The 13,239-nt window shown below is 57.8% G+C and overlaps 1 protein-coding gene across 3 annotated transcripts in view; it reads right to left on the reverse strand.

The window, feature by feature from the left end:
- Positions 1–32: 32 nt before the first annotated feature.
- The window catches only part of HS6ST1 (heparan sulfate 6-O-sulfotransferase 1), a 52,661-nt gene continuing 39,454 nt past the window's right edge, over positions 33–13,239 (reverse strand). The window contains exons 2-4 of one of the 3 annotated variants that reach the window (XR_003683693.2): positions 9,438–11,902; positions 8,377–8,561; positions 33–1,873 (exon numbers count right to left, since the gene is read on the reverse strand). Coding sequence is in view for 1 of the 3 variants with exons in the window: in XM_024115059.3 (XP_023970827.1) it covers positions 11,194–11,902 (709 nt within the window). In the remaining 2 variants the exon portion in view is untranslated. Of the gene's footprint in view, positions 1,874–4,944; positions 11,903–13,239 lie in introns of those variants that run through there. The other 2 variants (XR_003683692.2, XM_024115059.3) reach the window with 2 other exon arrangements.

Consider the following 13,239-nt stretch of genomic DNA (forward strand, 5'->3'; position numbering starts at 1 on the left):
AAAAAAAAAAAAAAAAAAAAAAGAATCTAAAAAAGAGTGGATATATGTATATGTATAACTGAGTCACTGTGCTGTACACCTGAAACTAACAGGACATTGTAAATCAACTATACTTCAATAAAAATTAAAAAAAAACATAGCATGCAACACTGTACTGTAAACATGCATAATGTGCAACACAGCATGTGCATGTGTATAGTACACACACATAACATGTAACATAGTATAACGTATAGCATGTAATATATAGCATGTAACACAGTGAACAATATTACAGCATGAAACATACATAGCAATAATGTGTATATAACATGTAATATATATAACACAATGCATAGCATATAACACATAATACGGTACCTGCTGCGCAGTACACACAGTGTATGACATGCCTAGTATGTAACAGATGCCATGCAACATACACCACACATAGCATGCAACAAACATACCACGCACACACGTTTAACATGTGATGCAGAGAGCATCTAATATGTATAGCACATGACACATACAGCATGTAACATATACAGCATGAAGCACAGGGCAAGGTACCTCTCCCGGGAGCCTGGCCTTAGTGGGAATTTGCTGGTGGGTAACTGGGCTCGTTTTGCCCCGCCCCTCACCCTTTACCCATTATTTCCTTCTTCTGCCCCGGCCAGAATACGCTGGGATATAAAGAAGAGGGACTTTGTAACGTGGCTACAACCAGAGGACGCTCTTCTGTACTAGTCCCTGGAGCCACGTGAAGCGGTCACTCTCAGCAGTGCCAGACCTCCAGCTGCCTTGCAGGCCCGACCCCCAGGCTACCCCCTTCCCTCCATCCCCTTGTGGCTCCATGAAGGGAGAAGCAACGTGGAGAGAGGCCTTCTGGTGACAGCCCTGGAAGCAGGGTCTCTGGGCTCGTGTTCCCCAGAAGCAGGCCTGGAGCAAGACTTCCGTTGCGAGCCGCGTGGTCAGGAGGTGTTTTCGGGAAGTTCCAGTATGTGAATGAGAATGTGGAGGGGACAGCAGATGGTGCTTACGGAGCAGGGCCCGATGGGTAAGGTGGGTCCATCCCCGGGACCCCTGGAGACTTATCCTCTCTGTCCTGGAGCCGTCTGTTGTCCAGCTGCAAACAGCATCTCACAGGGAGTTCCGGGCAGCCACTACCTACCTGCCTCTCAGATCAAATCTGACCCCTCATCTTAGAGTAGAAGCACATGCACAGTGAGAAGCAGTGTTTTGCCCCAAAGCCGGCAAGCAGAGGATCTGGGGGTAGAAATTCAACACGGGTTCCTAGGCTGGTGAGGTCAGGACCAGAGTGATGGTCAAGGGTGGGTATGGAAGGGAGCATGTGAGGACTGGCTGGGGGCTGGGGGAGCACGCCCACGGGGGCATTTCCCTCCCAACCCACTAGCATGTGAGCTGAGATGGAGCTGAGCGGTGAGCCCGTGCTGTCCACATCCTGTCTCAGTGCCCCTCCTGTCACTTGATGCCATAGGGCGAGGCCCCAGAGTGGGCCGGGGCCCACGCAGGGAAGCCAGCCGCGTGCAGCTCACACAGACTGCCCAGGGACGGACGCCCAGCAAGCTGAAAGAAGAACCAAAGAGGTGACTGCAGAGGAAAGGATGGTGCCGGTCTGCTTCTGGCCTGGGCCCGCAGACGGGCGGAGCTGGCCTTGGGAGGGAGTCAGGTCTCTCTCGTGCTCGGGAAAGTCAGAAATACTCAGTTCAGGAGGGCCTGGGCCAAGCTTGCTGTGGGCGCCGTCCTGAGTCAGGGGCAGAGAGGACACTGGATGGTCATTGTCTGTCCTCACGTCCACTTTCTCAGTGACTGTGCCTGAGGTCTTTCTGCGTGGAGCCCCCCTGACGTTGACCGGAGGAGACACTGATGCCTGTTGTAAGAATAACCACATCCAAAGGCAGCTTGGTTACAACAGGAGTCTTTTAGACAGGAAGCTTCTGCTCCTGGGAATATAGAGTAGACATACTTTTTCCTATTCCTCCTGCTAAGTTAAACCACCTCTCTCTCTATGTATCTATACAGAAGACTTATCTACATAGTATATATAACATATATTATCTATCTTCTATCTATTATCTATCAACCATCTATTATCTATCAACCGTCTATCTATCATCTGTCATCTATCTATGTATCTATCACCTGTCTATCATCCATTTATCTATCTATCATCTATCTCTCTATCATCTATCTATCCCTATCATCTATTTATCTATCTATCATCTGTCATCCACCTATCTATCATCTATCTATCTATGTAACTATCTGTCATCTAATCTATCTATCATCTATCTACTCTATCTAACCTATCATCTATCTACTCTATCATCTAACTACTATATCTATCTATCTAATCTATCTATGTAACTATCACCTATCTATGTATTTATCTAATCTATCATCTATCTATCATCTATCATCTATCTATCATCTGTATCTGCCTAGGCTCTAGAAGGCAAAGAAGAAACACCAACTAGGGACTTTGAGCCCAAAGGAGTGACATGGTAGCAAGCTCCTGAGTTTTCGTTTTGCCTTGCACACCCCAGAGATGGAGCAGACGCAGCCCTGAACCCAGAACCGCCAGCGGGCACAGACAGCAGAGCCCCGGGAAGCCTGCTGTCTTAGCCAAAAGACTCGGAGGGCAGCCGAGCAGAGTGGAAAGCGCTTAGGCAGTAACCACCCTGCTCCAGCCAGTCAGAGCACAGAAACCTGTGGCCCCGCTCCCGCCCCCAGGGGTAAAGGCCCAGTGGGGGTCCTGGACTACCCATGGCCCCAGCATCCCTGCTGGGGGTGGAGGTGTCAGGGAAGGCCTTTACCCCGTTGGCTGGTAATAAGGCCCCCACGAGGGGCAGTAGTGAGGAGCCCCGCTTCGGGGGGGGAGGAGAGAGGCCCGCGGGGAACCTGATTTCTACCTCCACGTGGGCTCCGGTGAAGGGGACAGACAGACGTGCGGGAAGGCTGGGTCCACACTGGGGACTGTCACGGGTGCTCCACATTCATCCAGCAAAATGACATGAAGCAAAAGCTCCAAGCCCCGCATCCCTCAGTCCCACGTCTCCGCCAGGAGCTCTTCTTGGGCCTGGCTGTCTCCCTGGGCCCCTTCCTGCATCAGGAGCCTGAAGCCCGAGTTCCCCAGCTTCTGTGCCTGCCTTGCATGCAGGCTTTTCACGATGATGATTTTGTTTTGAGAGACAGAAAACCATACAGAAAGTACAGAAAATAACGTGACAACCTCCGCCCCCGTACCCACCACCCAGAAGTGACAGTTGTTACTCTTTGATGTGCCTTGTTTTCTAACTATAACGCGAAAAGTGTTACAAAGTTGAAATTCCCCTATTCCTTCAGCCAAAGTCCCATCCGCTTCCTGCTCTGCCAACTCTGAGATAAATCGCTGTTGTGAATTGAACATTTATCTTCCATTTCACTTTTGTTTTTATCTTCAGCCATCTATGTTTTAAAAAGGTAATTCATTCACATGTTTCAAAATTCAAAAGGTACAAAAGGGGGAATTCCCTGGTGGTCTAGTGGTTAAGACTCTCTCAGCCAGAGTTTCGTGGTATAGCCATGTGTCATTGTGAGGGGCTGGGAAGTGTGGTCTTGACCCTGGCTGGTTGTGCGTCCACTGATCCGTGGAGGCTCTCTTGCTAAGGAAGGAGTGGGGGACAACTATCAGGGGACAACCAGCAGGCTCTGCTGCAATGCCAGAGGTTTAAAATCCTTTGATGTGGACAAATCACTTCCTGTGTGGAGTGCCGGCTGGAAAAGGGCAGAGAGTCCGGGCCAGGTCCCGTGCAGGACCTCTCAATGCGCTCTGGAAGCACGAGGGCAGACTGTGCGTTAAACATCTTTCCTAGAGAACAATGTGTGAACTGTACAACACGGCCTCTGCTGCACAGGAAGCCCTCTGGCCAGAGTCGCTTAGAGCACCCTGTGTGAGGCGCCCCCCTCCTCGACGGCACTGCGAAAACACCAGGCTGACCTGTTCAGCGCACAATATTGTCCGGAGCCCCCGGGGCCTGAGTACCGGCCTTGCGGCTTCTGGGGAAGGGTGACACAGGACATAACAGCCTGTGGAGCCCCAGCTGCAAGGCTCCAGGCTGGCTCTCTGGAGTCTTGGAGAGGCTGTGTCTTGAATGCTTGGCTTTTTGTTTGCGAAAGAAGTGTCTTCCACAGTCCCTAGGCTTCCTTTTACAGAGAAATCCCAGGGTTTCGATGAGCCAGAGTGGGGTAGGATGATGGGGTCAGCGAGAACAGGTCCTTCAGAGGGAGAAGCTGCTGGGGCCGGGGTTAGGGGGACTCGCGGGCAGAGATGAGGGGAGGTCTCAGTGCTCCATGCCAGTGGCCTTGGCCAGGGTCAGACACTGGAAACAGCGTCGCTGGACTGAGAGGGAAGTAGAAGGAAAGGGGACCGCGTGTGGCCTGTTTGGGGCCTTGGAGCTGTTTGTTTGCAGGACGGGTCAGCTGCAGCGGAGTGGCAGGCTAACCGAGGCAGAGAGCTGGCCTCCTATGGCTGGTGGGCTGGGGGCACCTGTCTGGGGGGAGGTTAAGAACCTGCCGGTGTGTGTGGGGTTCCCCGTGGCAGTGAGACAGGCTGGGACCTGGGATCTGGGACCCTTTGCTGCAGTGCTTGTACCGAGACAAATGTCCCTGAGCAACAAAATACAAAGAAACTATAAGGGACTAAAAATAACTGCATGCCCCGTGCAGTTGGGGCAAATGCTGGACAATGATACAAAAAGACCAAAAAACCCCCAACTGCCACTTCTAAAGAGACAGGAGCAAAAAGAGGGTACTGAGCATGGCCCCTGCACGCAGCACCACCAAAGGGGTGGGCAGACCACGTAAGCTACCCCTCCCGCCGACCCCTGGACACACCCTACCCTCACCCCATATAAGGAACTAGCTTGCCCCTCTCTCGGGGAGCAAGTGAGCAAGGGAAACTTTTGTGTGTTCTCGCTCCCCCTCTGCAGCAGCAGGGCCCCCAGTAAAGCCTTGCCTGAATTTCTTGTCTGGTCTCTTAACAATTTCTATTGACGGAGGAGGCCAAGAACCCTGGTCAGTAACAGCAGGAGGAGGGGCTGGAAGGCCAGCCCCCGGGGGAGATCTCTGTGCCTCATCCAAGCCAAGAGGACGATCCCAAGTTCCGACTGTCCTGGACACCCTGCAGTGGAGTTGGTGAGGACGGGGCTGGGGGTCCTGGCTGGGGGCCCGATGGCCTTCTTGACGAGGTGGCAGGGGGAAGAGGCGGCGGGGGGGGCGTGTGAGCGCCCTGCCACCCATCACTGGGGGATAGGAATGTCCCGTAGGCCCAGATGCCACCCAGAGGGGAGGGGATCAGAGGAGGACTCCTAACACACTGGTTCTAACTGGGAGAGACTGTTAACTTGAAGGGACATATTTTAAAAATTCAATCACACTTCAGAGGGAATGGAAATTTAAAGTCAGGATATGAGCAATTTCTCTAAAAAGGGCATGTTTGGGGGCAAGTCTGGGCAGTGCTGTGTATTCAGACCCCTCCTCTGGGCCCGCCAGGAACCGGGGTCCCACCTGAAGCCTGGGCCATGGGAGATGCCCCGGGACCGGGTGGGCTGGGCTGGGGGTGCAGGCAAGTGGGAGGCCCAGCAGGCGTGGAGCCAGAAGGGTCTTGTCTTTGGCAGAGAGAGAGAAGGTAGCTGGGCGACCCAGCCGACACCTAGGGCGGGAAACCAGATGGCGCTACCGGGGCCGGGGCGATGGGCGGGGCTGGCAGGCGGGGGACCTGGATATTTGTCACGGTCCTTTGAGAGCAAGAAAGGAAGAGGACAGTCCTTAGCTGTTTCCGCAGGCGAGGCTGAGGCCCACGTGGCTTGGCTCGTCGCGGGGCAGCGCACTGGGTGAAGCTGAGCGGGTCGTGGGGAGGTCAGGACTCCCCCGCGGCGGCTCGGTGGTCGGGGCTGGAGACGAGATGAAGGCGTGGCTCGCTGCGGCCCCGCCCGGACCCGGCGCCTTGCTCCCCGGAAGCAGGTGAACCCTTACAGCAGCCTTCCCGTTTCCCAGAGAAGGGCCTACCCGGGACCGTGGGCCAGCTGGATTCCGAACCTGGCCTGACAACAGGCTGTACGCCCGGAGGCTCTGCCCGCCGCTGCAGCGTGGAGGGGAGCCCAGACCAGCCCCCCACGCCAACGGCGGAGCCCTCGCCCATCCCCGCCCACCAGGGCAGGAGTCTCTGGGCAGGGGGCCTGGTCAGCCGGGGGTGCTGGGCCAAGGCTCCCAGGACCTGCACCCCGAGTCCTCCCCAAGGCTTCCGGGGAGGAGGTCCCTGGGACCAGGTGCGGGTTCTGGAAGGAGACTCTTGGGTTGGTGATGGCTCCCAGGGATCTCCCGTGCTCCGGGCTGGGAGCCTGCTCCGCTCTGTGTCCCTGCCAAGGGCACCCGCCTGGGTGGGTGGGCAAGTCGGGACTGCCTTCCCTAGGAGGGACCTGGCGTGGAGCACTGAGGGGTCCCGAGCTCGCCTGAAGGTTGGGGCTGAGGATCCAGGGAAAGCACACAGGTAGCAGGCCCGCCACTTGGGGCACGGCTGGTGTGAAGAGGAAACAGCAAGGGGTGCAGAGGTGGGAGGCTGGGCTGCCGGGCAGCTGGTGGGGGAAGAGGAGGTGGGGTGGCGGGGAGAGGCCAAGGAGGGGCAAGGTCGGGCAGGGGGCACAGGGGGATCAGAGGGGTGGATGGGTTGACAGGCCGGGCCGACGCAGGGGAGGCTGCAGCCAGTGCCGAAGGCTCAGGAGTGACCTTCAACTTTAAACAGGAGGAGGCAGGCGAAAACCCCCATTTTGGGGGGAGGTGTTTTCAGGAATAATTTGGCCTTTGTCTTTTCACACACTGGCTCTGCAGGGCTGAATGGAGCCTCTGCAGCAGGAGGATACGTTCCCCCTGGGTTTGCTGAACGGGGAGCAGACTGAGGCCCCACGTGTGATGTCCAGGAGGGGCTGAGGCTGGGTCTGCACGGGGCGTCCGCTCCGATAAGAGAGAGGACGCTTCCTCACAGAGCCGGAGGGTCCAGAGCACACTGGGCGGGGAAGCTCTGGTGACTAGGAAGCGGCCACCTCCGCCCCCTGGCACGGCGAGGCCCCGGCTGTGACTGCCCTTCCTTCTCTCCTGCAGGCAGGGGATGGGGAGGGATGGGGAGGTGGCCTGGATGCAGGAGCATCCAGATCGAGACCGTGGGAAGAGGAGGAAGAGACCCTCAGACCTTAGGGTCTGAACACAGCCTTTCCAGAGTCTTGTGTGCGACAGTGCCCACTGGAGGAAGTGCAGGGGCCTAAGGCCCCCGGCCCTCCACTGTCCAGCAACGGCCAGCCCTACCCGCAAGCACAACGGATCGGTTTCCATGAAGAAAAAGCAGTGAGACCCGTGATCACGTCAGGACCCAGACATCAAGTAAGGGCCTCCCTCCCGGTCCCGTGGGACAGAACAATTCATCAGCGCTCGCGGGCAGAGAACCACTTCATCTGCGCAGCATTTATGCCCCAAACCTTTAACTGAATCTGACCGTGAGAAAACAGACACACGCGGACCTTAAGAGAGACAACCGGCCTATACTAAAATGCCAACGCTAAGACAGACGAAGGAAAGGGGCGGGTGGGGCTCCGTCTAGCTAAAGGACACAGTAGAGGCGTGACAGCTGAGCAAGGGTCACAGAAACATTCTGAGGACACTGTACGGACCATTGGAAAATTTGGATGCAGACTGTACATCAGCTAATATGTTATGTTAAATTTTAGGAGTATGATGGTTTTGTTTGTGTGTGTGCGTGTGTGTGTGTGTGTGTCTGTGGCAGAGTGTCATTCCTAGGAGGTACATGCCGAAGTATTTTGAAGGATTCTGGGGACTGCAACTAATTTCCAGTGTTTCAGAAAAATGTGCGTGTGTCCACGTGCATGTGTGTGATGCATGTGCACAGAGACAGAAAACGAGTGGGAGTGCAGGATAAGAAAATGTGACACGTTAATCCAGGGGAATCTCAGCTAAGGGTTTATGGTGTCCACGACCTACTCTTTCAACCTGTCATTTGTTTCAAAATTAAAGTTGAGGGGAAGGAGGCTCAGAAAATAAGCACACGATGTCTGCGTTGCTCTGTCTTCCCTTAAGCGGGCCTCATCTTTTCAAGTCCTGTAATCAATGACTGATGTTATTCTTTTTTTGGTCACACCGCGCGGCTTGTGGGATCTTAGTTCCCCGACCAGGGATGGATTCTGGGCCCTCGGCAGTGAAAGTGCAGAGTCCTAACCACTGGACCGCCAGGGAAGTCCCTAAGTTATTCTTTGCGGTGATGACAGGCACATTTCTTACTTTCACAAAGCAAGGCTTAGTGACACATTGTGTTAACTCCTCTCTTACTGGGCTGCCGCCTGCTCCTGAGGGAAGCCCGTCTGCTTCTGTGTGATTCCTGTGAGCTCACAGATGCTCATTTCGAAAATCAAACCGGGACGGCGCCACGCCAGGCGCGTTGCTATGTGACCACAGACCACACACACCAGCGCTCCTTTTCAGGGTTTATTTCATCTGCTAACATTCATCTTGACCTAGACAAAAACAATTAGATGATTATGACTTGCGTTTCCATCATCAACTCATTTTTTTGTATGAGTCACCAAAAGGTTTCTTCTCAACATTTTTTTTTTTTTTAATAAGAAGCTATAAATAAATAAAGCTTTAAACGCTCCTGGGTTCAAGTTAAACTCTTCCAGTTCCCAAAACGTTCACAGACTCATTGCTTGGACAGTTCTCTCGTCCCTCACGCCTCCTCCAAGAGAGGACACTGAAGGCTTGGGGTAGTGAGAGCAGGGGGCTGTTCGCTCACTGCATGTTTGCTACTGTCCCTCAGCCCTGGGAAGAGCCCTGGGGAGGCCATCCTTTCCCTGGAGCCCCAGCCTGTGGTGTCGGAGGAGATGCTGCAGGCACAAGAAGCCTTTACCTCAAAGCAGGCGTCCTGAGCCGGCAGTGCTGGACGGGAGACCCAAGTGGCAGAGGGGCACTGCCAACTGGTGCTGTCACTGGCACCCCTGACTGGATGCTGGCCGGAGCCAGGGCCTCCTTCCAAATGCAGTGAAGAAACCGAGGAGACCGTGTGACTTGGGACAACGGGCCATGAGTTAAAACACTCCATTATGTACAAAACACATCCTGCACTCAGGCCCACACCCTCAGGAGCACCCCTTGGGGAGGGCTGCTTGAGCCTGGCCACTGGCCGGGTGCCCGGGGGGCTCACGCAGAACAGCTATCCTCCCGGTGGGAGGCCACAGCAAGCCCCTAGCGTCACAGGTGATCGTGCAAGACCCCAGAGCTCTCGTGAACGTGTCCCACCCTCCTCCCTGGAGCACGCCCGCCCCAAATGAGTACTGGAGCAGACCTCCATACTGACCTTCACACCCCTTTGAAAGAGCCACCTGAGCACTCACCTCCTCAGCATGATGTGTCCGCTCTCGGGGGCCTGCTGACTGCGCTGTCCTGGGACTGCAAGATGAAGCGGCCAGCGCAGGAAGCTGGAGGGGGGGCGGGGGCCTCAGGCCAGACAAGCAAAGACTAAAGCTGCTGGCTCCTGGGTGGCCACCTAATGTGACAACACCCTAACCCTTCCGGTGCTTACAGAAGGGTCTCGGCTCCCACCCCCTCATTCCACAGGAGGGCAGCTAGGGTGGCCAAGGGGAAGCCGGGGCTGGGAACCCTGGCAAGATCTTCCCATGAGGCTGCCGGGGGCCCGGGGCCCTCACCACCCTCCTTGAGTCTGGCCTGCAGCCGCCGGGCACGTGTGCTTCCTCTCCTGGGGAGACGGGGTGCCCATCCACCTCGGGCGTGGGGCTCACACTCAGCTCCCCAGAACCAGGTCTTAGGCCTCATGTCGGGGGGTGGTGTGCACGTCCAGAGGCGATGCTGGCCTGGCCTCCTCGAGCACAGGAGGGACGGGCGTGGGGCAAGTGTCTACAATGGACTGAACATGGCTTCTCCAATCTGCAGGGCTGCGGGGAACAGGCCTGACCAGCTGGTAGGGGCAAGGGCGCAGGAAAACGCAGGGAGAGCCCAGGGTCGGGGGGCTGTGTATCTGGGTACTAGGGGAGCCACCCAGAGCTGCTTCTTCCAATCCTGGAGGAGAATCTGAAAGCCCGAGTACCCTTTCCTGGCTGTCCTGAACCACCATGGCCCCAAAGTATGGCTCGTGGGCTGTGGCTGTGGTCTACAGCGTTCCAGCCAACGGAGGCTTGACTGAACTTTATACACGGGGCTGTGGGGGGAATGGGTCTAAGTCCCACATAAATGTCTAAGTCATGGGCTTGGGGCTGGGGGCAGCCCACTAACAAAGCCCAGAGGGTCAGAAAGGACAATGCGGGCAGGGAGAGCTCTTGATTTCTGTCCCCCTTCCTGTCTGAGCTGGTCTGGCTGGGAGGTCTGCCTGGACACAGGTGGAAGCATCCTCACCTATGGCCTTCCTACTCCTGGGATGCCCTCCGCTCATGCAAGGGAGCAGTGCAGCATGGGGCCCATCTCCCTACAGCACCCCTCGGTCTGGGGACTGAGGAAAGCGGGGTGGGGGACCCCAGGTGATGTGCTTTGATCTCTTGACCCGAAGCAAGAAGCCACACTGTGGGTTTTGACCTTGGGCTAGAGAGGGGAGTGGGCTTCCCAGGGGTTGGACTAGAGTCTTCTTGGCTTTAGACGGGGTGGGCCCTGACCCTGAAGATGGGTGAGCTGGGAGCTCCATTCCTGAGGCTACCTCGGAGGCCTGCCGTGTCTCCACGCAGGCCTTGGGGCCAGGGGTTCCCTGGAGGCTGAGCTACCTGCAGCGGGGGGTTGGGGGGGGAGTGGGCGTGTGCCTGGCAGGTCCGCCTTCCACTGCACTGGATTTTTCTAGTCTTCAAACCTGTGGCCGTTGTGACCAGGAGGACGGGAGAGCGGGGACGTACCGGCTCCCAGCCCTGCAGGCCTGGTTGGGGGGTCCTCCAAGCACCCTTCCCTCTGACCCAGTGGGTTCCCACGTTGATTTCTCAGAGCCCCGGCCTGGGAAGGTGGGGAGAACCGACCCGCCAGGCCCACCCCTTCCCCTCCCTCAACCGTTCGTCCGTCTTCTGGCGAGCGGAAGGGGGTCCTCTTCCCACGGAGTTCTGGGGGCCGAGTGTGTCGGTCAGTCTGCCTGGCCCCACCTGCCCCCGCTGGCCGCCACTACCACTTCTCGATGATGTGGCTCATGTAGTCCTCGGTGGGCACGCGGCCGGGCTCCTCGGCGTCCGCCCGCGGCAGCGCCTCCTTGGCCCGGTGCAGCAGGCGTTCCTCGCGGCTCCGGAGGCGCTGCTGTCGCCGCTCCAGCTGCCGCCTGTACTGGTAGCGCTGCTGGAAGAGGTCCCTGGCGTAGTCGTAGAGCTGCATGTCCAGGTCGTTGAGCTCCTCGATGCGCCGGATGGTGTCCTCGCCCACCTCCACGCCGCCCGCCCGCGTGCTGTTGTACTGCATGAAGGGACGGATGAACTTGAGGTTGAACGTCCGCTCGAACAGGTACTGCGTCTTGCGCTGGAACTCGGTCAGGCCGAAGAAGGCCATGCCCCGCAGGTTCTTCTTGGCGCTGTCCAGCAGCAGCTGGGCCCGCTTGCCCTCGGGGATGAAGGACAGGTTGTAGCAGCCCACCAGGCTCAGGTCGGCCAGCATGCGCACCTGGCGGTTGCTGGCCAGGTTGTAGGGGCAGTCCATGAACTCCTGCAGCGTGCAGCCCGACCAGTCCGTGCCCTCGTAGCAGGGCGGCAGCTCCTCGGGCGTGGGCGTGCGCCCGTCGCACATGTGCAGCGATGTCTTCCACGTGGCCCCCCGCTGCACATGCCGCCACTCGCTCAGGTAGCGGGACACGGGGTCTCGCAGCAGGGTGATGTAGTAGAACTTCCTGCAACGAGACGGGGAGCGGGGGGGAGGTGAGGCCGGAGCGCCAGTCAGGGGTGGGGCACGCAGGGACCACTGGGGGGTGAAGGAAAGGGAGGCTGCAGCCCTGAGTCGGATGGCTCTCCTCAGCATCTACGCTATGGGACCCCTGGGGAGTGGCTTCACCTCTGAGATCAGCCATCACATCTCAGGTCTCCAAAGGGCCACTGCTGAATGAGAAACCCAGGTGTGAGATGTGATGTAACCTGCAAAGGTCTCAGGCCACCACCACGATGCCGAGGGTGACTGCTGCAGTGTCCTGCAGGGCCCAGCCCTGGTGCCCTCCTGAACCCTGGCCCAGGGTCTCCTCTGGGGCCTTCCCCTGAGCCCCAGGCGTGCCCTCCTGCCTGCTCGCACCTTGGGAGGGACAACCAGACTTTGCCCTGCAGGGGTTGGAGGAGAGTGGCCCCGGAGTCCACACCACCTGGAACCAGAGCTGTCACAGTGGCAGGCTTGGTGCAGCCCAAGGGGCCACTGAAAAGTCACTCACAGTCCCAGGCTGCACGGCAGGTCTGGGTCAGGGTCTCCCACTGGGCCCACTCCACCCCAGGCTCCTGCAGAGGTCCCGTGGGGGAGGGGCACCAGGAGACCACCCAGCCCCCGGGGTGAGCCGTAACTCATAATTTTTATCGTCTCCCAGGAACTGTTCCAACCCCCAAGGAGTCGGGCACCGATGCCAGCTCCCCACGCTGTGGGTAAAGGGCATCCATCCGTACCATGGGAGAGCTCACTCAAGGAGGGCTGTGCCCCCTTCTCCCCGCTCCCTCGGGGTGAGAGGCAGCCGGCATGATTCAGGTCCCTGCAGGGTGTGCCGTGACGATCGGCCCCAGTGCCAGGAACTGTGACAGGCCTGGTGGGTGTGGGTCACCCCAGGGGGGGTTTGCGGCTCTTCTTGGAGCCCCACCTCCAGGGCTGGCAGAGCAGCGGCCTGTGCAGGTGGGGCAGGTGCCAGGCCAAGGGGAACCAGGGCCTGGGGCGAGCAGCCTGGAGTGTCCTCGGAAGTAGGCAGCAGGAGCCCACTGGGTCCCACACACCACTCCTGGGGGATCCATCCCCCTTCCCCGGCCCTTGCCTGATGGCAACATGGAAGCTGCACCCACACTGCCCTCTGGGAAGCCACGGGGGCACAAGACACCTCGCGGGGTCTGGCGGTGCCCTGATCTGACCGCATCTCCCAGGGGGCAAGGGGGCCCTGGGGTGCGGACATGAAAACTAGCAAGGGTGGGGCTTCCCTGGTGGCGCGGTGGTTGAGAGTCCGCCTGCCGATGCAGGGGACACGGGTTCGTGCCCCGGTCCGGGAGG

Source organism: Physeter macrocephalus, chromosome 2 (assembly GCF_002837175.3).
Source record: "Physeter macrocephalus isolate SW-GA chromosome 2, ASM283717v5, whole genome shotgun sequence".
In the NCBI taxonomy this organism is placed as follows: Eukaryota; Metazoa; Chordata; class Mammalia; order Artiodactyla; family Physeteridae; genus Physeter; species Physeter macrocephalus.